This window comes from Podarcis pityusensis (assembly GCF_964106645.2).
Source record: "Podarcis pityusensis genome assembly, chromosome: 10".
Lineage (NCBI taxonomy): Eukaryota > Metazoa > Chordata > Lepidosauria > Squamata > Lacertidae > Podarcis > Podarcis pityusensis.
In genome coordinates, this window is record NC_138035.1 from 5,974,732 (window position 1) to 6,001,639 (window position 26,908).

The 26,908-nt window shown below is 47.4% G+C and overlaps 1 protein-coding gene across 1 annotated transcript; it reads left to right on the forward strand.

Moving 5' to 3' along the window:
- Positions 1-516: 516 nt before the first annotated feature.
- Positions 517-26,736, forward strand: TSPAN33 (tetraspanin 33). The gene is made up of 8 exons (XM_081023244.1): positions 517-758; positions 10,941-10,998; positions 14,471-14,598; positions 15,661-15,735; positions 16,662-16,757; positions 18,841-18,969; positions 21,662-21,823; positions 22,159-26,736. The coding sequence occupies exons 1-8, from the start codon at positions 651-653 to the stop codon at positions 22,258-22,260; spliced, it is 858 nt and encodes a 285-aa protein (XP_080879370.1). The 5' UTR covers positions 517-650; the 3' UTR covers positions 22,261-26,736.
- Positions 26,737-26,908: the final 172 nt, after the last annotated feature.

Here is a 26,908-nt window from a genome sequence, read left to right on the forward strand (position 1 = left end):
GATTGCTAATTTCATGCTGTTCACCGCCGTTGCATATCCCTCACGCGCTTTTCACAGTGGCAGCGCAGACATTTTTGCAAATAAAAAAAACCGACACCCAACACCGTCGCCCACCCCCACCCCCACCCATCCTTCCCCCCTCCACCTCTTTTCCCCTTTTCTTCCCAATGTCTCAACAAATGAAACTGATTTGTAAAAATGATACATGGAAAAAGAAAATACAAGCGAGAGATTGCAAACACTTTTGTAAAACAAGAAAATCTTTAATAATAATAAAAAAGAAAAAAGCCGACACCCGTGTACGCATGCGCGTCTGAACCCGCGTACCCTTGACGCGCGACCCGGGGCGCGGCCCCTTTAAGAGCCTCTCTCCGCTGGACTTTAAACAGGTGGCGCTTCGGGGGAAAAAACGATACACAACGTTCTAAGAACGCAGAAAGAAGCGAGTGAGCGGGAGAGAGGCCAATAGGAAGGGAGGGGGCGGCGGGCGCAGCCAATGGGCGAGGAGGGGGCGGGGCAAACCTTGCTGGGCTGCAAAAACTGGAGCTGGTGGAATTTCGGGTTAATGATCAGCCGCCGAGCCAGGATCGGTGCGGGTCCGGCCAGGATGGCCCTGCGCGACCAGCAACCTGGGCGATAGGGCCGCAGCCATGGCCCAGAGGCTGGTGGGGGGCTCGTCTGCCCCCCAGGGGGAAGACTTCTCCTTCGTCAGCCCCCTGGTCAAATACCTGCTGTTCTTCTTCAACATGGTTTTCTGGGTGAGTGCGGCAACGGGAGGGTTAAACTCGCACGGCTCGGACCCGCTGGCCCACCTGGTTCAGCGTTGCCTGCACTGGCTGGCAGCAGCGGGTCTGCAGGGAGGGCTGGGGGGGGGCAATTCCCGGCTCTACTCGTGAAGAGGTGGCATTGAGACTGGGGCTAAATTGAGCCTGGAACCATCTGCATGCAAAATAGGAGGGGGGGTCTCTGCCGTCTCCTTCGGGGCCCTTAGGCACGTGAGGATGTGCATACACGTGTATGGGCTGGTCCAGGGGTGGTGCGTCAAATGGAATGCGTGGGTTCAGCTTTTGCCTTTGAAAGAGAGAGCACTATAATTGCTCTGTTGCTTCGCCTCCATTAAGAGTCTCGTGTGAACGCACTGCGGTGCCCCTGGAGTCGGTAATAAGGGTGAAAAAGGACAATCTGATGTTATTGCAGTGATTTCCAAGCTTGAGGGGGAATGTCTTCTCAAATTCGTGTTCGCCAGGTGTCTTAATTGAGATTTGTTGTTGTTTAGTCGTGTCCGCCTCTTCGTGACCCCCTGGACCAGAGCATGCCAGGCACTCCTGTCTTCCACTGCCTCCCGCAGTTTGGTCAAACTCATGCTGGTCTCTTCGCGAACACTGTCCCACCATCTCATCCTCTGTCCTTCTCCTTGTGCCCTCCATCTTTCCCAACATCAGGGTCTTTTCCAGGGAGTCTTCTCTTCTCATGAGGTGGCCAAAGTCTTGGAGCCTCAGCTTCAGGACCTTTGTTGGCAAGGTGGTGTCTCTGCCTTTTAAGATGCTGTCTAGGTTTGTCATTGCTTAACTAAGATACATGCTCCTTAAATGAGATATATACTGTCATTCTGAACTTGTAATAGAATTTAATGGCTTTTATGGGGTATTCCAGCCCCAACTCCACGAGTTTTCTTGGCTCTTTTTATTTTATTTTTTTATAAAATAATAATAATATCTAGTGTAATCTGTTGCATTTCGCCCTTATTAGACTCCTTGAAGCTTTGCCATCAAATTGTGATATAAATCTAAATGGCCACAAGGTAAAGGTAAAGGGACCCCTGACCATTAGGTCCAGTCGTGGCCGACTCTGGGGTTGCGGCGCTCATCTCGCTTTATTGGCCGAGGGACCCGGCGTACAGCTTCCGGGTCATGTGGCCAGCAGGACTAAGCTGCTTCTGGAGAACCAGAGCAGCACACGGAAACGCTGTTTACCTTCCCGCCAAAGTGGTACCTATTTATCTACTTGCACTGGTGTGCTTTTGAACTGCTAGGTTGGCAGGAGCAGGGACCGAGCAACGGGAGCTCACCCCGTCGCGGGGATTCGAACCGCCGACCTTCTGATCAGCAAGTCCTAGGCTCTGTGGTTTAACCCACAGCGCCTACCGCGTCCCTATGGCAACAAAGCAGGATATAAATCCAAAACTCACATGATGTGAAAAGGTTACTTTCGACCTTTAGTCAAACTCAGAGTCGACCCATTGGAATAAATGGACTTTTAAAAAATTTAGGTGTGGGCTTTGTGCTTTGCTCCAGATATCAAAAATTTGGAAGCGCTTCTCTCAAGTTGCGCTTTTCAGTGTAATGCATTGCAGAGTGTTTTTTTCTCTAGAAAACTCTGGTTGTACGGTCTCCATTAATTCCAATTTGAGCGCAAGCTTTTCCTCGCCACCTGACTTCGGCATCTCATCCTGACCTTCTGGCCACTTTGTCCAATTAACTGTTTCCATTAGAAGGCCTCTTTATCCTGGATTGGTTTTAATTTAAATCCTTAGTTAACCAGTTCATCTGCCTCTGTATGGGGATAGGCAATTACTGAAGCGCTTGTAATTGCTCCCGGAGGCTGTAATCAGCTTTTAGGTGAGCGCGGTAATTTCGTTCAGGCTGTGGCAGCGCCAGCCGATTCCCCCATTCCTGAAACTCTCCTCGGCTTTTATTTATTGGAATAAATAAATTTTTTTGAATAAATAAATGGCCTGCTCATCCGTAGCTCGCTGGCTTTCTGGCCAGAAGGTCCCCAGCACCTCCCAGTTCAAAGGCAATGGGGGCAGCTGGTGATGGGAACTGGGACCACATGGAGAGCTCCTGTCTGCCACATGGCATTAGCTCAGCAGCCAAAATGGCGTCCTCTAGATGGCGCAGAACTACAACTCCCAACATCCCTGCCCATTGGCATTACTGGCTGGGGCTGATGGGAGCTGTAGTCCACAAATATCAGGCATGAACCACATTGTTATTTTCGCCCGTGTGCAACTACTCCTTCCATACGCCTGTTTTACAGTTTTGTTTTCCATCTTTAAATTTTTGCTTGTTGTTCGAATTGTCTGTTTTACGTACATCTTTGTTTCCCCAACTTGGGTCTCCAGCTGTTGTTGGTTTTTTTTGGACTACAACTCCCATCATCCCTAGCTAGCAATACCAGTGGTCAGGATTGATGGGAATTGTAGTCCAGAAAAAGCAGCTGGAGACTCAGTTTGGGGAAAATACTAATATGCATTATAAAACCATTCTACTCATTGTGTGTTTCTGTTCCTGTGTGAGTAGTTTCAGGTTGAATCCTGACAAGACAGAAGTACTGTTTTGGGGGGACAGGAGGCGGGCTGGTGTGGAGGACTCCCTGGTCCTGAATGGGGCAACTGTGCTCCTGAAGGACCAGGTGCGCAGCCTGGGAGTCATTTTGGACTCACAGCTATCCATGGAGGTGCAGGTCAGTTCTGTGTCCAGGGCAGCTGTTTACCAGCTCCATCTGGTATGCAGGATGAGACCCTCCCTGCCCGCAGCCTGTCTCGCCAGAGTGGTGCACGCTCTGGTTATCTCCCGCTTGGACTATTGCAATGCGCTCTACGTGGGGCTACCTTTGAAGGTGACCCGGAAACTACAACTAATCCAGAATGCAGCAGCAAGACTGGTGACTGGGAGCAGCAGCCAAGACCACATAACACCAGTGTTGAAAGATCTACTTTGGTTCATGGGACATTTCCAAGCACAATTCAAAGTGTTGGTGTTGACCTTTAAAGCCCTAAGCGGCCTCGGCCCAGTAGACCGGAAGGAGCGTCTCCACCCCCATCGTTCAGCCCGGACACTGAGGTCCAGCTCTGAGGGCCTTTTGGTGGTTCCCTCCCTGCAAGAAGTGAAGTTACAGGGAACCAGGCAGAGGGCCTTCTCGGTGGTGGCGCCTGCCCTGTGGAACGCCCTCCCACCCGATGTCAAAGAGAACAGCAACTACCAGACAACATCTGAAGGCAGCCCTATTCAGGGAAGCTTTTAATGTTTGATGTATTACTGTATTTTAATATTTTGTTGGAAGCCGCCCAGAGTGGCTGGGGAAGCCCAGCCAGATGGGCAGGGTATAAATTATTATCAACAACAACAGCACCAAAAAACAGAGCCTTGTGGCCCCACAAAAACTTCCTATACAATACTGTGTAGGACTACTGAGGGAGTGCTGGGAACTTAGCTCTGAGTGGTGCTTACCTTTGACTTTAAGGAAGTTTCACACACCAGGAAATAAATGAAGTTTGTTTAGAACATGAAATGAGACAGTATATTGGTCCTTCTTCAGGAAAGCAAGTTCTACCTGTATCTCTGCGGGCAGAAAATCAAACATCACAAACACACCGTCTTAAAAGAGTAAAAGAGTCTCTAGCTACCCAAGCCTGAGGGCCGAGCGTAACAATTTGCCACTGCACTCATCCCAAAAGAAGAATTGTAGAGTTGGAAGAGACCCCTAAGGCTCATCTATCTAGTCCAACTCTTTGCAATTCAGGAATCCCAGCTGAAGACTCCATGAGAGATGGCCGTCGAACCTCTGTTTAAAATCCTTGGAGGAAGAAGAATCCACCAGATCCCAAGGGAATCCATTCCACTATTGAACAGCTCTTACTGTTAGAAAGTCCTTCCTGATGTTGAGTCGGAATCTCCTTTCTTGTAACTTGAAGCCATGGGTTCGAGTCCTACCCTCCAGAGCAGGAGAAAACAAGCTTGCTCCATGTGCAGAAGCGCCAACTCCTAGGGGTCCAGGTCCAATCACACAAAAACACCCCCAATAAAAAAGGAGGTGGTATACCTGACCTTGATGCGGGTGGCACTGTGGGTTAAACCCCTGAGCCTAGGACTTGCGGATCAGAAGGTTGGTGGTTCGAATCCCTGTGACGGGGTGAGCTCCCATTGCTCGGTCCCTGCTCCAGCCAGCCTAGCAGTTTGAAAGCACAAAGTGCAAGTAGATAAATAGGTACCGCTCCGGCGGGAAGGTAAATGGCATTTCCGTGCGCTGCTCTGGTTTGCCAGAAGCGGCTTAGTCCTGCTGGCCACATGACCCGGAAGCTGTACGCCGGCTCCCTCGGCCAGTAAAGCGAGATGAGCGCTGCAACCCCAGAGTCGTCCGCAACTGGACCTAATGGTCAGGGGTCCCTTTACCCTTTACCTTTATACCTGGCCTTGAAGCCTAATAATAATAATAATAATTTATTATTTATACCCCGCCCATCTTGCTGGGCTTCCATAGGCACTCTGGGCTGCTTGCAACAAAATATTAAAATACAGTAATGCATCAAACATTAAAAGCTTCCCTGAACAGGGCTGCCTTCAGATGTCTTCTAAAAGTTTGGTAGTTATTTTTCTCTTTGACATCTGCTGGGAGGGCGTTCCACAGGGTGGGTGCCACCACCGAGAAGGCCCTCTGCCTGGTTCCCTGTAGCTTTGCTTCTCGCAGTGAGGGAACCGCCAGAAGGACCTTGGTGCTGGACCTCAGTGTCCGGGCTGGACGATGGGGGTGGAGACGCTCCTTCAGGTATATAATGGAACACAAAACCATTGCCTGGAAAGCTGTGCCTTCTGCAAGAGTTCAGCTCTCATCTCAAAATCCTATACCTGTCAGGCAGCAGAAACCTCTCACCCATTTCTTGGTCCAGAGAAGCACAGAACTGATTGTTGCAGAACAAAGAAGGGGTCCTATAGGAGCTGTGAGCTACCCGGTGAAAATGAGGGGTTTAAGCACTATTTTGGACCAACGTAACTCTACGGAGAGGGGAGCTGTCTTCCTGGAGTAGTGTGTGTCTTAACACCTTCATTGCTTTGAACCTCTGTTCATTTCTGACAAGCTCCTGTCTGTTCACTATTCTGTTTGCTAAGTTTGAAGCTGAGAGGACATGACCCGGGTGACAAACGATGTAGCTGGTTGGCGGTCGGTTTCCTGCATCCTTAAAAAAAAAATAAAAAAAAATTGAACAATAACATACAAATAACACAGAAACACATACGCTACATACAATTCCTACAATCCAAACAAGGCGTCTTACCCCCCCCCCGTGACTTCGCACCGCCATGACTCAACTTCCTTAATTTTTAATTTAATTATTATCATTGCATTTCTCAAAATCTTCATCTCTTACAACCATTTCTAATTTTTATTCTCACCTTTACTTTACATACTTAATCTATTCATGCTAACATATATTTTTGTTCTCACAACCACTTTACATATTCAGTCTATGCATATTAACATATTCTTTTTAGAACAGCGATTTCGCATGCATTCTTCAAAGTGTTTCCATTCCAATTTTAGTTTTTGATTTGTCTGAGATCTTATGGCTGCTGTTAGTTTTGCCAACTCTGTGTATTCGCTTAATTTATAAATCCATTCTTCTTTAGAGGGTACTGTCTCACCTTTCCATTTGCTGGATAGGACTATTCTGGGGGCTACTGTAGTGGCGCTGTGGTCTAAACCGCAGAGCCTCTTGGGCTTGCCGATCAGGTTGGCGGTTCGAATCCCCGTGACGGGGTGAGCTCCCGTTGCTCTGTCCCTGCTCCTGCCAACCTAGCAGTTCAAAAGCATCTCAAGTGTAAGTAGATAAATAGGTACCGCTCCAGCGGGAAGGTAAACAGCGTTTCCGTTTGCTGGTCTGCTTCGCCAGAAGTGGCTTAGTCCTGCTGGCCACATGACTCGGAAGCTGAACACCGGCTCCCTCGGCCAGTAAAGCGAGATGAGCGCCGCAACCCCAGAGTCGGCCACGACTGGACCTAACAATCCTTTACCTTTACCTTTACTGTAGCGTAGAAAAAGATTCTTTTCTTGTTCTGTGGAACATCATTCCCTATTATGCCCAATAAATATGCCTCAGGTTTTTTTCCTATGACGATCTTGAGCATTTTCTTTAACTCATCGTGTATTATGCCCCAGAAGATTTTATAATCTTTTTACAACTCCCCCAGACGTGGATCGTTGTTCCTTCAGCCATTGTTTCCTGCATCCTTTATTTACCTTTGGAGGAAGGTTCTATGGCATGCGTAGCGGTCCAATCGCCTTCTCAATCCGGACCGCGGACGGTCTGGGAATCAGCGTGTTTTTATATGAGTCGAATGTGTCCTTTTCTTTAAAATGCATCTCTGGGTTATTTGTGGGGCCTGCCTAGTGTTTTTACATGAGTCGAATGTGTGTTTTTATTTAAAATGCATCTCTGGGGCATAGGAATTTTTTCATTATTATTGTTCCAAAATATAGTCCAGCCCCGCCACAAGGTTTGAGGGACAGTGGACTGGCCCCCTGCTGACCCCTGTTCTATGTTCAGTCTGTATGTTTTTCACCAGATTCACAGACGGAAACCTGGCGCAGGAGGCACACTTTTTTAAAATGTGAAAATTGCATCTTTATTTTTTTAACGTGGCAAAACTAACATCGGAAAGCGACTGTTGCAGGGTCGTGTCCAAAAAATAGCCCTACGAGAATGTGCTGTCAACACAAGGATTTCTGCTCGCGCAGAGAAGTCCTGTCCCGCTTTGCCACCTGTGTACCCCTTAAAATCTGTGCTAGGGCTTCTTCCAACCCTCCGGAGCAGATTTGGGGAGGAAGATCTCAATTGTGCAAGTAATGGATGGAAGCGGGGAACTAGATACTTCCTGCGCCAACTGAATTTCATGATCATATCTCACCGGTACTCGTAGGATTTCAGCCTGGTGACACGATACGTTTGGCAAGACCTGTAGGAGGAGGGTGAAAGTGGGGCATGTTCTTGCTGTTGTCGTTTTAAAAAATGAGGAAACAACTGATGAATGCAAAGGAAGAATGCATGGCCACAAAACTGATGAACCGTCCACAGATTGCTAGGAAGCACAGGCCGGAGAGTTTTCCCACATGTCTCGCGTCTTCTAGGTACTGAAAGCAGTTTTCTGTTTGCCTTGTTGCTTCCTCCCGGCAAAGGCCCATCCACAGAAAACCCAATTAGCGTTTGCTCCGATTCAGAGGTAAAAAACAGTCTTTTCCAAGGGAAAGGGGTGGGAGCAAGCGGAATTGTGGATGACCTCGGATTTGAACATGTGGCATATTTCCATCGCCGCCGTATTAAAGCAGTTGGTCCCTTACCTCTCTCGCCCTGATCTGGCCACAGTGATCCACGCGACCGTCACCTCCAGGCTTGATTATTGTAACTTGCTGTACGTGGGGCTGCCCTTGAAGCTGACCCAGAAACTCCAGCGGGTGCAGAATGCCGCGGCGAGGCTCCTTACGGGGTCCTTGCCGCGGGATCACATTCATCCAGTGCTTTACCAACTGCACTGGCTCCTGGTGGAGTCCAGGGTCAGGTTTAAGGTGCTGGTTTTGACCTTAAAGCCCTATGCGGCCTAGGACCCTCGTACCTACGGGACCGCCTCTCCCAGTATGCCCCGCGGAGGACCTTAAGGTCCACAAATGACAACCCTTTGGAAGTCCCAAGCCACAAGGTGCTTAGATTGGTCTCAACTAGGGCCAGGGCCTTTTCAGTACTGGCCCCGACTTGGTGGAATGCTCTGTCACAAGAGACTAGGGCCCTGCGGGACTTGACATCTTTCTGCAGGGCCTGCAAGACAGAGCTGCTCCACCTGGCCTTTGGTTTGGACTCAGTCTGACCCTTATGTTTCCCTCCCCTCTGGTCTTGATCCATGGGCTACTTTTAAAAAGAGGCTGCATTTAAATTGCATTTTAACCTGTATTTTAGATTGGTTCCCTCCCCCCCATTATGTTTTTACTGTAATTTTACTGGTGTTAGCCGCCCTGAGCCCGGCTCTGGCCGGGGTATAAATAAAATTGTTGTTGTTGTTGAGTCGTTTAGTGGTGTCCGCCTCTTTGTGACCCCCTGGACCAGAGCACGCCAGGCACTCCTGTCTTCCACTGCCTCCCACAGTTTGGTCAAACTCATGCTGGTAGCTTCGAGAACACTGTCCCACCATCTCGTCCTCTGTCGTCCCCTTCTCCTTGTGCCCTCCATCGTTCCCAACATCAGGGTCTTTTCCAGGGAGTCTTCTCTTCTCCTGAGGTGGCCAAAGTCTTGGAGCCTCAGCTTTAGGATCTGTCCTTATAAATAAAATTATTATTGCTGTATTTTTACCTGCATTTTAGCCAGAGATAGACAACTACCTGACATTTAAAGACATCTGAAGGCAGCCCTGTTTTTTAAAAAATGGGAAATGGAACCATAAAACAGGCACATGGAATGAGTGGTTGTGCACGAGTTGAAGCAGCAAAAGCCCACAAAGTTCTGCTATGCATGACTTAACACTGGCTCAGCTGAATGAGGCTGTAAGAAGAAAAGGAAAGCAGTTTGTGACAAGGGTTTTTCCTTCCTTCTCTCTCTTTCTCTTTCTCTTTCTCCACCCCTCTTTTCTTTCCTGTCCTCCTCCTCCAAAGAGAGCTCCCCCCCAGGTGTCAATACAATTGCAGGAGCTAATTGCAGCCACTTAAGCACCAATGCTTTCAAATCCCACGCTTTTCAATGCCAGGAGGGAAAAAAGGTGACTCTTGACAAATGATCCCCTTGCTGCTGCAAGGAAGGAGGAAAGGATTTCTGAAAAGGGCAGGCTGCATTTTGGGTGCCAGAGTGATGCTATTCAGCAGCCGGTACCTGGTGAGCAGGGAGGGTAGGCAAACTAAGGCCCAGGGGCCGGATGCAGCCCAATCGCCTTCTAAATCTGGCCTGAGGACGGTCCGGGAATCAGTGTGTTTTTACATGAGTGTTGTTGTTGTTGTTTAGTCATTTAGTCGTGTCCGACTCTTCGTGACCCCCTGGACCAGAGCACGCCAGGCACTCCTGTCTTCCACCGCCTCCTGGAGTTTGGTCAAACTCATCTTTGTAGCTTCGAGAACACTGACCCACCATCTCGTCCTCTGTCGTCCCCTTCTCCTTGTGCCCTCCATCTTTCCCAACATCAGGGTCTTTTCCAGGGAGTCTTCTCTTCTCATGAGGTGGCCAAAGTCTTGGAGCCTCAGCTTCAGGATCTGTCCTTCCAGGGAGTGCTCAGGGCTGATTTCCTTCAGAATGGATCGGTTTGATCTTCTTGCAGTCCATGGGACTCTCAAGAGTCTCCTCCAGCACCAGAATTCAAAAGCATCAATTCCTTAAGCGATCAGCCTTCTTCATGGTCCAGCTCTCACTTCCATACATCACTACTGGGAAAGCCAGAGCTTTAACTATAGGGACCTTTGTTGGCAAGGTGATGTCTCTGCCTTTTAAGATGCTGTCTAGGTTTGTCATAGCTTTTCTCCCAAGAAGCAGGCATCTTTTAATTTTGTGACTGCTCTCACTGCCTCCATTTCTTCCCCTTCCGTTTGCCAGGAGGTGATGGGCCCAGTGGCCATGATCTTAGTTTTTTTGATGTTGAGCTTCAGACCATATTTTGTGCTCTTCTCTTACATGAGTAGAATGTGTTGTTGTTTTTAAAATGCATCCCTGGGTTACTTGTGGGGCTTGCCTGGTGTTTTTACATGAGTAGAATGTGTGCTTTTGTTTAATAATAATAATAATAATAATAATTTATTATTTATACCCTGCCCACCTGGCTGGGTTTCCCCAGCCACTCTGGGCAGCTTCCAACAAAGTATTAAAATACAGTAGTCGATTAAACATTAAAAGCTTCCCTAAACAGGGCTGCCTTCAGATGTCTTCTAAAAGTCTGCTAGTTGTTCTTTTCTTTGACATCTGATGGGAGGGCATTCCACAGGGCAGGCGCCACCACCAAGAAGGCCCTCTGCCTGGTTCCCTGTAACTTGGCTTCTCGCAGGGAGGGAACCGCCAGAAGGCCCTCGGAGCTTGACCTCAGTGTCCGGGCTGAACGATGGGGGTGGAGACGCTCCTTCAGGTATACTGGGATGAAGCCGAGGCTTAAGAAGACTCTGGCCTGGCGCTCTTGACACTCTGGGCTTTTTGGTCTTGGCAGGTGATCTCCATGGCGATGGTGGCAGTGGGAGTCTATGCCCGCTTGATGAAGCACGCAGGTAAGGAGCACAAGCAGTGTGCTAATCAAGGGTTGATGGACTCGAAACTGTTGGGCCATGCTTCCTGAAGTGGGTGGCAATAAGAAACAGATGGGCACCGGAGGTCAGCCCTTCGAGTGTGTCGTTTGCTTACTTGAAACACCTTCCTCGCTTCGCTTTTCAAGCTTTACAGTCATACCTCATGTTGCATTTGCTTCCTGATATGTTTTTTCTGTCCCACGGTGACCTGGAAGTACCGGAAAGGGTTACTTCCGGGTTTCGCCACTCACACATGCGCAGATGCGCAAAATGACGTCATGCGCAGAAGCAGAGAATCACAACCCGCACGTGCACAGATGTGGGTTGCGTTCCTTTCAGGTTGTGAACGGGGCTGCGGAACGGATCCCGTTTGCAACCAGAGGTACTACTGTATCGTTCTTTTCACTTTCAAAGCTATTTCCTTTGTATTTCCTTTGTACAGTGGTACCTCGGGTTAAGAACTTAATTCATTCTGGAGATCCGTTCTTAACCTGAAACTGTTCATAACCTGAGGTACCACTTTAGCTAATGGGGCCTCCTGCTGCCGCCAGAGCACAATTTCTGTTCTCATCCTGAAGCAAAGCTCTTAATCCGAGGTACTATTTCTGGGTTAGCGGAGTCTGTAACCTGAAGCATATGTAACCTGAGGTACTGTACCACTGTATTTATGATTCCAAGTTTTCCCCAAATAACCAGTTATAGCTATTGGTAATAGCTATTGATTTTCTCATAAACTAGTCACCCTATGCCTGTGATCGATGAAAGTTGGTGGGTGTTTAGTAAGTATAGTCGTACGTTGGATCTCGTTCCACTTCTTTCTTTCTTTTTATTGCTTTTTATTAAATTTTTCACAAACAAAAATAAAACAATCTTTTACAGTCATCATTTTATGTCATCTTATTTACACTGCGTATATTCACGCCCAGACTTCCTTCCTTGTTGTACGTTGGATCTCAAACGCATTGGCTCCCAAATGATCAAAGCCCAGAAGTGGGTGTTCCAGTTTTTGACATTTTTTTTTAAAGCCGAACGTCCGATGTGGCTTCCACGGCTTCCCATTGGCTGCAGGAGCTTCCTGCAGCCAATCAAAAGCCACGCTTTGGTTTCCAAATGTTTTGGAAGTCAAACGGACTTCCAGAACGGATTCCGTTCGACTTCCAAGGTACGACTGTAGTACTTTTCATCGACCTGAATGCATGGAAATGTTCTCCTTGCAATATCTGGCCTCACTGGAACAAGTTCATCCATTTTGTCGAGTTAATTAAACTACATACTTTTAATTAGATTTTGAATCATTGTTATGTTTTCCTCAGTGGGCCATACAAACTGCTATTCTGAATAACGCTTTTTATACCGTAGGGTAGCAGGCACTGGGGATGAGTTTATGGAACCAAGCAGACAGTAGCCCAGTAAGAACTGGGACCTGCTGTTTTAGTGCATTTTCTGTTTTTCAAGGCTGCGAACACCCCATAAATTTAATAACAGTTGGTTTCCCCCCACCCCCAAGAATCCCGGGAACTTTAGTTTGCTAAAGGTGCTGTTGATGCTAGCTCTGTGAGGGAGTAAACTTGCTTTTTCAGGTCAGCAGAGGAGTGAAACTAGCTCACTCATGCGAGGAAAGCTGGAAAATGACCACCTTGGGATTTAAATTGTGGCTGCACCCCTGAAATTCCTCCTGCATTATTCCCAAGCGCTCAGCGTTCTTGCCTCAAAAAAGGAGACTCAATAAACACACAAGACGTAACCGGCTGTACGTTTGAAAAAATAAGATACACTATTCATTGTATTGAGTTGTAGATTTCAACAGAAGTAGTTCATAAAGTTCAACGGAAAAAGTAGAAGACCCAGTGGATCAGTTCATTCTCTAATCAATTTACGTATAAGGTTCATATATGTGAAAGTGTCTATTCCACCTGTCTGTTCATAAAGTCCAACAATCCACACAAAAGTTTGTTAGAGTTTTACAGAATCCTTCCACAGAGTCTAAGACAAGGATTTCCGGAATATTAGCCTTGTTTCGCCATCCTAGGCTTCCTCAGTAGTCCAGGCTCATATGTAACGTTACAGGATAGTGGATCTTATAGCATAGCAGTAGCTACTACTACTACTACAGTGGTACCTCTGGATGCGAACAGGATCCGTTCCGGAGCCCCGTTCACATCCTGAAAGGAACGCAAGACGCGACTGCGCGTGTGCAGTTCGAATTTTGCTGCTTCCGCGCATGCGCGTGATGTCATTTTGAGCGTCTGTGCATGCGCAAGCGGCGAAACCCCGAAGAAACACGTTCCGTTACTTCCGGGTCGCCGCAGAGCACAACCCGAAAACGCTCAACCTGAATCGTATTCATCCTGAGGTATGACTGTACTGTGAAAGGATCCACTGGGTCTTCTACTTTTTTCGTTTATGAGCTACTTCTGTTGAAATCTACAGTTCAAGGCAAGAGAAACTGATGGACTATGCAGAACTGGCAAAACTGACACATAAACTGTGGGAAAAGGATAACTATGACTTCAAAGAGGAGTGGGAACCTTTTACAAAGTACCTAAAGACGCAACAAAGTGAATTGGACTCCTTGGCAGGCTTTGAATAAACACTCACAATTTTTAAAATTGATAATAATTAGTTATATAAATTAAGGACTTATACAGTTCTGTAACATGCAGAGAATAGCATTTATAGAGAAATCAGAGATTGGAACTGAGGGAAGTCGCGGGGTGGTGGTGTTTATGCGGGGGGGGGGAATGAGGGAAAAATTAAGGATGGGGGGGGGAAATGAGGGAAAAATTAAGGATGATATGTTTTAAGATACAGTGGTACTTCGGGTTAAGTACTTAATTCATTCCGGAGGTCTGTACTTAATCTGAAACTTTTCTTAACCTGAAGCACCGCTTTAGCTAATGGGGCCTCCCGCTGCCACCACCACACGATTTCTGTTCTCAACCTGAAGCAAAGTTCTTAACCTGAAGCACTATTTCTGGGTTAGCAGAGTCTGTAACCTGAAGCGTATGTAACCTGAAGTGTATGTAACCCGAGGTACCATTGTAATATGTTTTGTTGAATTACTTGATAAAAAAGTTATATATATATATATATATATATATATATATATAATCTACAACACAATGAATAGTATATCTTACTTTTCCAAACGTACAGCCAATTACGTCTTGTGTGTTTATTGAATATGGTTCACGTAACCAGAGGTTTGTTGCTGTTTTGCTCAAAAAAGCAGACAGCTAATGCTGCCTTTTGGCCATCCCCACATTTAAATGAAAAGAAGCACAAAACACTGCTGTTGAGGACAGAGTCATAAGAGTTGGAAGGGACACCTTAGGGTCATCTAGTCCAACCCGCTGCAACAGATAGGTGCGCTTAGCCATAGCTAGCAGGGAGAAGCTGTTGGGACGGGATGGAAATGCCTGCATTTGACTCTGATCTTCCTTTCCCGCTGCAGAAGCGGCCATGGCTTGCCTCGCGGTGGACCCGGCCATCCTGCTGATTGTCGTTGGCATCCTGATGTTTTTCATCACGTTCTGCGGCTGCATCGGCTCCCTGCGGGAGAACATCTGCTTGCTTCAGACGGTGAGAACCCCTGGGCATCGTCCTGGGCAAAGGCAGGGTAGCGCTGGCATCAGACACTTCCTTCAGCCTGGGCATCCTTAAGCAAAGGGAGCCCTTGCCACTGGAAGTGTGCGCTTGGATTCTAATAATAATAATAATAATAATAATAATAATAATAATTTATTATTTGTACCCCACCCATCTGGCTGGGTTTCCCCAGCCACTCTGGGCAGCTCCCAACAGAATATTAAAAACACCACAAAACATCAAACATTTTAAACTTCCCTAAGCACGGCTGCCTTCAGATGTCTTCAAATGTCAGGTAGTTTATTTCCTTGACATCTGGTGGGCGGGTGCCACCACCAAGAAGGCCCTCTGCCTGGTTGCCTGTGATTTTTTGGCCTTCTTTGTTAATATGGACGGGTCTCCCTCACCTCAAAATGCCCCCTGACAGGGGTCTGGGATTAATAATAATAATAATAATAATAATAATAATACAATTTCATTTATATCCCGCCCTCCCCAGCCGAAGCTGGGCTCATTGCGGCTAACATCAGTAAAAATAACACAGTTTACATAAAATCATAATCATTTAATTGAAATACATTCTAAAACCAGAGATATTTACATTTTTATAACATGCAGAGAATAATATGTGTTAATAAATCAGAAAGAGGAACTGAGGGAAGTCGTAGGGGGGAGGGAGGGGTATCAGGGGGAGATGGGAGGGGTGAAATGGGGGGAAATACATTGTTGGAATAATTTGATATGTGAAAATAATCAATAAAAATTAAAAAACAAAACAAAACGATCAAACATCAAATATTAAAAACTTCCCTAAGCAGGGCTGCCTTCAGATGTAGTCTAAAAGTTTGGTAGTTATTTTTCTCTTTGACATCTGGTGGGAGGGCATTCCACAGGGCGGGCGCCACCACCGAGAAGGCCCTCTGCCTGGTTCCCTGTAACCTCACTTCTCGCAAGGAGGGAACAGCCAGAAGGCCCTTGGATCTGGCCCCACCCCCTTGAGCATTAACCTGCCATTGGCTCTGTGACCCTTCACTTACGAGATTCTCTCCCCTGCAGTTCTCTATCTGCCTGACGGTCATCTTCCTGCTGCAGCTGGCGTCGGGCGTGCTGGGGTTCGTCTTCTCCGACAAGGTACAGAGGCGATTGTTCTGGGTGGGGGAGAGTGGAAAGGTGGCTTGGAAGGTTTTGTGTGGCGCTGAAGTTTATTATTATTATTATTATTATTATTATTATTATGAAGTGGGCAGTGTTGTTCCCTGGAATGTCCCTAAGCTTCTCCTTTGGAGATGGGTGTTCAGGGGGTGGGGAACGGGACTTGACATGTTCGGGGTTAGAATTAAAAACAGTGGTACAGTCATACCTCGGGTTACAGACACTTCAGGTTGCGTTTTTTCGTGTAAAGGGACCCCTGCCCATTAGGTCCAGTCGTGGCCGACTCTGGGGTTGCGGCGCTCATCTCGCTTTACTGGCTGAGGGAGCCGGCGTACAGCTTCCGGGTCATGTGGCCAGCATGACTAAGCCGCTTCTGGCAAACCAGAACAGCGCACAGAAACGCAGTTTACCTTCCCGCCGGAGCGGTACCTATTTATCTACTTGCTCTTTGACGTGCTTTCAAACTGCTAGGTTGGCAGGAGCAGGGACCGAGCAACAGGAGCTCACCCCATCGTGGGGATTCGAACTGCCGACCTTCTGATCAGCAAGTCCTAGGCTCTGTGGTTTAACCCACAGCGCCACCCGCGTCCCATCAAAACACTACTAAACCTTAGGTAAAGGTAAAGGGAACCCTGACCGTTAGGTCCAGTTGTGGCCGACTCTGGGGTTTTGCGCTCATCTCGCTTTACTGGCTGAGGGAGCTGGCGTACAGCTTCCGGTTCATGTGGCCAGCAGGACTAAGCCGCTTCTGGCGAACCAGAGCAGCGCACGGAAACGCCGTTTACCTTCCCACCGGAGCGGTACCTAGTTATCTACTTGCACTTTGATGTGCTTTCGAACTGCTAGGTGGGCAGGAGCAGGGACCGAGCAACTCCCTCCATAGCCTTGTTCCGATTTCCTTACAGGCTCGTGGGAAAGTGAGCGAGATTGTCAACAACGCCATCGTGCATTACCGGGACGACTTGGACCTCCAGAACCTCATTGACTTTGGCCAGAAAGAGGTGAGTTTTGGTTTATAAACTGCAAGCCCTTGCCCTGCTTCCAGATAGTTGCAAGTTGTGGATGCACACAGAGCCGGATTTATGTATAAGCTAAACAAGCTCTAGCTTAGGGCCCCACTCTCTTGGGGGGCCCCCAAAAAAAATTAAAGGGAAAAAAACTGGATGTACATTTCCAAAATATAAGATAAAAAAGCAAATACGATAAAACCTACGTACAGCAACAGTGTTTTGTGTTGTGTAGGCTCCTATGATGTAAGTCATGGGACCCGCCTGCTAGCCTGCTCCCTCAAATATCACTGGTTTGCTATTATTATTTCATGTTATAGCAAGTTTCTAGAGACTAGATTATGAGTCTTTGTAAATTGTGTTTCTAAAGGAACTTTTGCTGTTGCCAAATGCCGATGTGTTTGCATTATTAAGTTTGTTATGAATAAAAAACCATTTTAAGTTAGAGCTTAATAATTATTTCACTATTAATATACTTCTTAATTGTATCTCACTGTTAACATATTTCTTCTTAATTGTATTTCAGTTCAACAATTACTTTGATAAAATGCATATTTTGTTATGTGCAAATGGCTTTCGATACGTATTAGGTCCATAAATCACCATCTAGCATATATTCCACACAAAAAACAGTGATAATTTGTTGTTGACAAAGGACAGCTGGACATAGAAAGGGCCCCATTACCTTCAGGAGCTGAGGGCCTCATCAAACCCAATTCTGGCCCTGGTTTCACATCTCCTGTCCCAGGGCCCTAGCGCTGCAAAGTAGGTTTTCAGGACTGACCTATCCTGAAAATGTGCTTTCCAAATGTGTGGGGCTCCTTATTATGCATGTGGCACTGATTGGCTGGCCTCCGTGACATCACAGAAGTGCGCAGGAGAGCATCTCAGTTCTCAAAAGAAATGTTTGTCAAAACAAAAGCAATTCCTGAGCAAAATGGCTCCAAATTCCCCGTGCTCAGTCTTTTCATGGGAGGCACCTCAAACCTTTAATGAGTCCTCTTCTTCTATTCTATTTTATTTTTAAAAATTAAATTTGAATGCCGCCCTTCCAACTGTAGATTATGGTTCACAACATAGAGAAGCAAGATACAAAAAAACCCTGCTAGCGGCCAAGCTTGTAATAATGAGAAGCAATGGAATAACTTGAGAGAGTAACTTCTCAAGCAAGTGGGTACTTCGGAAGATGTGGAAACATTGAATGATAAAATCAAATGGGCCCGACACACAAGAGCTCCTTTGCAATCGAATGTCACAGTTTTATTATTTGCACGACTAAAAATGCGCACAGAGGACTCTACACACAACAGTGATACCTTGGTTCTCAAATGCCTTAGTTCCCAAACGCCTTGGTCCCAAACTCCGAAAACCCGGAAGTAAGTGTTTCAGTTTTTGAACGTTTCTTGGAAGCCAAACATCTGATGCGACTGTCAGCTATTGTTTCCGGGGCGCCTGCACCAATCAGAAGTTGCGCCTTGGTTTTTGAACATTTCGGAATTCAAACGGACTTCCGGAATGGATTCAGTTTGGCGCTTTTGCTTTTGCTATTTATTTTGTGTTTTTGTTTTTGAGGCTTTTTCGGTTAATTTGTTTTTGTGACTGTATGAAACCCAGTTCAGCTACAGACTGATTGATTGTGTGGTTGCAGAAATGGATAAAAGCGCCCCCCCCATCCAAACAGTGCCTACCATCAGTCTGGAACGGATTAATCCATTTTGCATTACTTTCTATGGGAAAGCGTGCCTTGGTTTTGGAACGCTTTGGTTTTGGAACGGACTTCCGGAACGGATTAAGTTTGAGAACCAAGGTACCACTGTATAGAACTTTTTGGTTAACTTAAAACTGTTCTGTTGCCCTCTGCACAAAAAGATAAGAACTGTTATTTGGCTGTTGCTTTGTATGTATTGCCTAAACACCAGCTTCTGCGTTTGGGTGGGATGTTTCGCTATATATCTATATGAAAGATTTCAAAATATTTTATGTTTGAAAAGGGAAGGGGAAGCGTTGGGGACCATTTCCGACGCCTGCTTCCGTCCAGCTCCTCTGCCTTAACTCCTTTTCTTCCTTCCCTTTGCAGTTCAGCTGCTGTGGTGGCGTCTCCTATAAAGACTGGTCCCAAAACCTGTATTTCAACTGCACGGCCCACAACCCCAGCTGGGAACGCTGCTCTGTGCCTTATTCCTGTTGCCTGCAAACTGACGACCAGGTATGTCGTAGAGCCACACATCCGATCCATTTGGAAACACGGTAGAAAGAGAATCTTCAGAAGCAGAAGGAATATACCACCACTACTATTACTACTATTGGGACACGGGTGGCGCTGTGGGTTAAACCACAGAGCCTAGGACTTGCCGATCAGAAGGTCGGCGGTTCGAATCCCCGTGACGGGGTGAGCTCCTGTTGCTCGGTCCCTGCTCCTGCCAACCTAGCAGTTCGAAAGCACGTCAAAGTGCAAGTAGATAAATAGGTATCGCTCCGGCGGGAAGGTAAACGGCGTTTCCGTGCGCTGCTCTGGTTTCGCCAGAAGCGGCTTAGTCCTGCTGGCCACATGACCCGGAAGCTGTACGCCGGCTGCCTTGGCCAATAAAGCGAGATGAGCGCCGCAACCCCAGAGTCGGTTACGACCGGACCTAATGGTCAGGGGTCCCTTTACCTTTTACTACTACTACTACTACTACTACTAATAATAATAATGATAATAATTTATCTGGCAGTTCCCTCCCTGTGAGAAGTGAGGTTACAGGGAACCAGGCAGAGGGCCTTCTCAGTGGTGGCGCCCACCCTGTGGAACACCCTCCCATCAGATGTCAAGGAAATAAACAAGTACAGTGGTGCCCCGCAAGACGAATGCCTCGCAAGACGGAAAACCCGCTAGACGAAAGGGTTTTCCGTTTTGGAGGAGCTTCGCAAAACGAATTTCCTATGTGCTTGCTTCGCAAGACGAAAATGTCTTGCGAGTTCCTGCAGGGTTTTTTTCCTCCCCCCCCCCCTTTTTCCCAAGCTGCTAAACCGCTTATCAGCTGATGGCTAAGCCGCTTATCAGCTGATCTTTAAGCCGCTTAACAGCTGATGCTAAGCCGCTTATCAGCTGATCTTTAAGCCGCTTAACAGCTGATACTAAGCCGCTTATCAGCTAATACTGTAGCGCTAAGCGCTAAACCTCTAATGGGCTTGCTTCGCAAGACGAAAAAATCCGCAAGACGAAGAGACTCGCGGAACGGATTCTTTTCGTCTTGCGAGGCACCACTGTACCTGACTTTTAGAAGACATCTGAAGGCAGCCCTCTTTAGGGAAGTTTTCAATGTTTGGTGTTTTATCGTGTTTTTAATGTTCTGTTGGAAGCCGCCCAGAGTGGCTGTGGAAACCCAGCCAGATGGGCAGGGTGTAAATAAATTGTTATTACCATCATCATCATCAAAATCATTTGGCTTTGACTAACTGGATTAGACTTTAACTAATTTTCCTGTTCATTCAAAGTCTTCCAATGTCCTATTTCATCTGTGTACAAAACAATTCAAGACTAATCATAAATGCTATGCCTAGCGGCTTTGCTTTTCATGCATACAACGACCACGACAGATTCTAACAGTTTATTCTTTTCAGTGTTCTGGAGCCACCATTCGCTGCAGACAGTACCTAAAAGCAGCTAGTTCTGTAACGTAAAAGGCAGGGACAGGCCCTTTTAGTTCAGCTAGGCCAGTGACACAAAAGAAAACTGAATCATCAAACGATACAATTTTTTTTGTTATTTAGTTGTGTCCGAATCTTTGTGACCCCATGGACCAGAGCACGCCAGGCACTCCTGTCTTCCACTGTCTCCCGCAGTTTGGTCAAACTCATGCTGGTAGCTTTGAGAACACTGTCCAACCATCTCGTCCTCTGTCGTCCCCTTCTCCTTCTGCCCTCCATCTTTCCCAACATCAGGGTCTTTTCCAGGGAGTCTTTTCTTCTCACGAGGTGGCCAAAGTCTTGGAGCCTTAGCTTCAGGATCTGTCCTTCCAGTGAGCACTCAGGGCTGGTTTCCTTCAGAATGGAGAGGTTTGATCTTCTTGCAGTCCATGGGACTCTCAAGAGTCTCCTCCAGACCAGAATTCAAAAGCATCAATTCTTCGGCAATCAGCCTTCTTTATGGTCCAGTATATCTGAAGGAGCGTCTCCACCCCCATCATTCTACCTGGACACTGAGGTCCAGCTCTGAGGGCCTTCTGGCGGTTCCCTCGCTGCGAAAAGCAAAGTTACAGGGAACGAGGCACAGGGCCTTCTCGGTGGTGGCGTCCGCCCTGTGGAACGCCCTCCCACCAGATGTCAAAGAGAACAACAACTACCAGACTTTTAGAAGTCATCTGAAGGCAGCCCTCTTTAGGGAAGCTTTTAATGTTTGATGCATTACTGTATTTTATTATTTTGTTAGAAGCCATCCAGAGTGGCTGGGGAAGCCCAGCCAGATGGGCAGGGTATAAATAATAAATTATTATTATTATTATTATTATTATGGTCCAGCTCTCACTTCCATACATCACTACTGGGAAAACCATAGCTTTAACTATATGGACCTTTGTCGGCAAGGTGGTGTCTCTGTTTTTTAAGATGCTGTCTAGGTTTGTCATTGCTTAATTGAGATACATGCTCCTTAATTGAGATATATACTGTCATTCTGAACTTTGTAATGGAATTTAATGGCTTTTATGGGGTATTCCACCCCCCTCCACGATTTTTAATATGCTGTCTAGGTTTGTCATTGCTTTTCTCCCAAGAAGCAGGCACCTTTTAATTTTGTTTTAATTTAAATTAAATTAAATTAAATTAAATTTGTTTTAATTCAGTTTAATTAATTTAATTTAATTTCGATACAATTTTATGAAGTTACTATTTTCTCCAACACGCTTCTTCCCATGCAGTCGGTCATCAACACCATGTGTGGCCAAGGGATGCAGGCATTCAACTACCTGGAGGCCAGCGAGTTCATCTATACCAACGGCTGCATTGACAAGCTGGTGAACTGGATCCACAGCAACCTCTTCCTTCTGGGCGGAGTAGCGCTGGGATTGGCCATTCCCCAGGTAATCGGCTTGCCCCCTCCTCGTGGCTGTTGTTTCAGGGTGGCCCAGGAGGCCCCTGGACCCTACAGTCTGCAGGCAATGCTTGGGAGCTGCTTCCACCATGGTGGGGCACCAGCTGGCGTTGCCCCATGGCAGGGCCTTTTTGGTGGTGGCTCCCCATTTGCGGAATGCCCTCCATTTGCGAGGGCATTGCACCAGGGATGCAAAGTTTGCCCACCAGGTTTGTTTACAGCCTGGCAAGTGTCCACCGCCGCCCAGAAGCTCCGTTTAAAGCCGTCTCCCTTTTTGCCGCGCTCACAGTCCTGTTCTGTCTGTGTTTTGTTTCCCTCTTGCAGCTGGTCGGGATCCTGCTCTCCCAGGTGCTTGTCAACCAGATCAGAGACCAGATTAAACTCTTGCTTTACAACCAGCAACACCGAGCCGACCTTTGGTACTGAAAGGACTTCCTTGCGGGGAAATAAGAAACAAGAACTGTATTATTTGTGGCCTTCCCTATGACCAAACCCGTGCCCGTCTCCCTGGGATCTAAGATGGCGCCCACAGGAAGTGACCTCATTCCACTTGACTGGATTGCCTAAGCCATTCCAGGCGGGTCTTTTGAAAACAGCTCCTTCCTGCAAGGAATATCTTGAAGGAACCTTGTTAGCCCTAGAAGAGAAATGAGCACCTCCCAGCTTTGAAACTCTGCAGGAAGCTTGAAAACATGCTCTTCCCCCCCAAGATGCGAAGGTTTTTTATTTCTTTTAAAGAGTTCCAGCAGAGGACAGGAAGGTAAAGAGTCGGTGCTGTCAGCAGACGAATCTCCACCTGCATTTTCCTTCTCATGGCTTGAGATGGGAGCCGCTGGATTTGAACTCTGGGCCGGAGCTCGCCATGGTTCTTGGCTACTTAGTTGGGATGCAAAGATGGGGCAGGCAGGTTGGGGCGTTGACCAAGGGCCTACTTGCCTCCTGCTCCCTCCAACTGGGGAGGAAAGGTGCCTTCTCGAACCCTCAACCTGTCCTTTGCCAACGATGCGCCAACTTTGTAATATATCAGGAATGTGTTCCTGCCCCCACCAACTCCCCTGGTTTAACTTTCTTAAAGGGAACAGGAGACAGGCAGGACCAAAGTGTCTTTGAGAGGTGGGGTGCCCTCACTCTGATCGAGCCCCCCGGTGCTTGTGAAAAGCAGAACCCTTTTTGCCCTGACCCGGAAAAATGAAAAGCATCCACTGCCTCGATAAGGTCCCATAAAGGTAAAGGGACCCCTGACCATTAGGTCCAGTTGTGACCAGCTCTGGGGTTGCGGCGCTCATCTCGCTTTATTGGCTGCGGGAACCGGCGTACAGCTTCCGGGTCATGGGGCCAGCAGGACTAAGTCGCTTCTGGCGAACCAGAGCAGCGCATGGAAACACCGTTTACCTTCCCGCCGGAGCGGTACCTATTTATCTACTTGCACTTTGTGGTGCTTTCAAACTGCTAGGTTGGCAGGAGCTGGGACAGAGCAACGGGAGCTCACCCCGTCGCGGGGATTCGAACCGCCGACCTTCTGATCGGCAAGTCCTAGGCTCTGTGGTTTAGCCCACAGCGCCACCTGCGTCCCCTAAGGTCCTCAACAAAATGGAAATGCTGTGGGGTTTTCCTGGCCCCAACCTGATCCAGCAATGGGGGGTCGGAGCTACAGTCACATCTCATGTTCATGTTACATTTGCTTCAGGTTGAGCATTTTCAGGTTTCTGGAAGCACCAGAACGGGTTACTTCCGGGTTTCGCCGCTCGCACATGCACATGTGCAGACGTGCAAAGTGACGTCACGTGCATGCACAGAAGCGGACAATCATGACCCGCGCATGTGCAGACGTGGGTTGCGTTCTTTACAGGTTGCTAATGGGCCTCTGGAACGGATCCCGTTCGCAACCAGAGGTACCACTGTACAGTCATACCTCGGGTTAGATGTGCTTCAGGTTGAGCGTTTTCAAGTTATGCTCTGCGGCGACCCGGAAATAACGGAGCGCGTTACTTCCGAGTTTCGCCGCTCGCGCATGCGCAGATGCTCAAAATGATGTCATGCGCGGAAGCAGCAAAACGCGGCACGCGCAGACCCGCAGTCACGTCTTACATTTTACTGAGGATGTGAACGGGGCTCCGGAACGGATCCCGTTCGCATCTAGAGGTACCACTGTACCTGGAAAGGAGGACTCTCCCCAAACTGCAGCTGAGCCACAGGGGGAATGGAAGAGGGCATCTTGGAGTGGAGGAAAACCTGAACCTTAAATGGAGGCAACATGAATGTAACAGACCAATGGGTAAGAGAGGTCTAAGATGACCAAGAGATGCCTCATCAGAAGCAGGGAAACAGTGGAACGGCCTTCGCTAGGACCAAACCCTTGCCCGTCTCCCTGGGATCCAAGATGGCTCCCACAGGAAGTGACCTCGTCCCGTAAACTCCGGTAAAACCTACCTCGCTGTTGCCATGTTGTCTGTAGTGTCCTCTTCAGGGCCAAGGTTGGCGGGCCACAGGTTTAGCATCTCCCATCGCCCCATGGCCGCCCCGTCCCTCACGGGTCAAGGAAGGGGCAATGTCTGAAGCCGGGAGCCTCGCCCACTTGGCTGAAGCTCCCGGCACAATGTCAAAATTGGCAAGGGCGGTTTCAAAATGGCGGAGGGGCCTTCGTAGGAGAAAATTGGAGGGTTGGGAAATGGTTCCTCAACCTGGGAGGGGCCTTAGGGATTTATTTATTTTATTTAACAACATTCAACACTGCCAGACTGTTTGAAAAACAACAAGCTCTAAGCGGTTTACAAAACCACAAAATAAAACATTGCCATATCTATACATATACGTATACATATACATATACATATACATATATTCTCACAAGATTGAGCTGAAACCTTTTAAACAATTATTTCAGCAAACCTGGGTACATCGTTTAGCTGTGTATACTTGTTTCTAAATTCTGCTTTTTCATCTGTACGTTACTAATAAATTATTTTTCTGTTTTATTTACACTGCTTAGACATTTTATTTTATTAAGTGGTTTATGAAAATGGCTTAAATAAATAAATGTGGGGTCCATTTGTCCCCTGCTCCATCCATACTCTCATCCCTTTTAAATGTGCTTTTGGTTTGCTTCTGTTCTTCTTTTCATCATGCATTTTGTCTTTTTTTATATTGTGAATTTGTGGCATGAACCACCCTGGGATCTACAGGTTTAGGATGAGATACAAATTTAATAAATTAATTAAATTTGAGGGAGGGGCTCTTGGAAAAGGACTGAGGACCCTGAAGGTGCTTTTAAGGCAGTCTCCCTTGTTCTGAGGCGGTCTCAGTAGTAGGGTGTCCTTCCCGCCCACCCCCAAAAAAATGCAGAAGGGGGGGAAATATTAGGGAAGAGGGTGGGCCAGGAATTTCAGGAGAAGAGAACTGCCTGGGATTGTCACATGGAAAAGGGGAACGAGCTTTTTTTCTGCCGCTCCGGAACCCAGTGGATTCAAGTTACAAGGAAGGAGATTTCAACTAAACCAGGGGTCAGCAAACTTTTTCAGCAGGGGGCCGGTCCGCCGTCCCTCAGACCTTGTGGGGGGCCGGACTATATTTTGGGGGAAAATGAACCAATTCCTATGCCCCACAAATAACCCAGTGATGCATTTGAAATAAAAGGGCACATTCTACTCATGTAAAAACACGCTGATTCCTGGACCGTCCGTGGGCCGGATTGAGAAGGCGATTGGCCCGGATCCGGCCCCCGGGCCTTAGGTTGCCTACCCCTGAACTAAACCTTAGGAAGAACTTTCTGATGGTAAGAGCTATTTATAATAAAATGGTCTCCCTCTGCAGATTCTGGACTCTCCTGCCTTGGGAGGTTTTGGGGAGGTCAGATGACCACCTGCCAGGGCTTATTTCGCTGTGATTGAATGTATATTGAATGTTTTGGATTTCACCCATGGGACCTGTTCTTCAAGCCCAGTGCCTGTATCTTTTGACACTCTGGGTGCCAATGTTGTTGTTGTTGTTGTTTCCCAAGAAGATCTTCTGGCGTATGGAGTCTTCTTCTGTGCGTCGTATTTCATGCAGTGTGAATTTTCAAAACTGGCAACGTTCGAGGCACCCGTGGGGATTTTGGGGGAAGCAAAGATGCCAGCCACAGATTATCCGACCGGCTGCGAGAATGTTCATCTCACTGACCTCACCAAGTTGGGCAGCAAATAGCCAATGGGAATAATAATAATAATAATAATAATAATAATAATATAGTTCTTCAACTTAATCCCTCATTTCCCTAACACCTTCCTCCCCTCCTTCTGTTGCCACTCTGTGGCGCTCCCTATCTAATAATTAACACAAAAAGGGGGGATCATTGGTTGCTGTTGTCGTATGTTTCACGATGAAATGCTGTACACATTGATGGCAGCACAGTGGACGCTTGGGTTGCAAACGTGATCTGTGTGGGATGCACGTTTGCAACCCGCAGTGTTTGCAACCCGCGCATGCGCAGGTTGCGATTCGGCGCTTCTTTGCATGCGCGACTGCCAAAACCTGGAAGTAACCCGTTCCGGGACTTCCGGGTTTCGGCGGTCCGCAACCCGAAAAGACGCAACCGGAAGCGGCTGTAACCCAAGGTATGACTGTATATAAACTGCCTTCTTATAAACCCAGCCAGATGGGCGGGATATAAATAATAAATTATTATTATTATTGTTATACCACGCATTGGTTGGTTGTGAGCCTTTTTGTTACACTTTTCCTGGGCTCCCAAGACATTGCAAAACTCAACCGGAGCTTAACCTCCTTCTTCTCTGTTACGTGGACCTTGGGGCTTTGATGGGTCAATTATTTTTCAAAACAGAGGACACCGTCGCTGTTGAATTTTACATGTTCTGTTCAGTGTGGTGCTACGTTTCTGTGAGAATAAACGTACACTGTGTGTGACCCTGTCGGCTTTTGGCTTTCCTTTCATCCAGCCTTCCTCAACCTGGTGCCCTCCACAGGTTCTTCTCCACAGTTCCCATCAGCTACAGTTCCCCAGCGTCTGGAGGGTTCGAGGGTAAGGAAGGCCGCTTGAATCCAATGTATGCAAGGTGAGGGACGGGGGTTTAAGCCC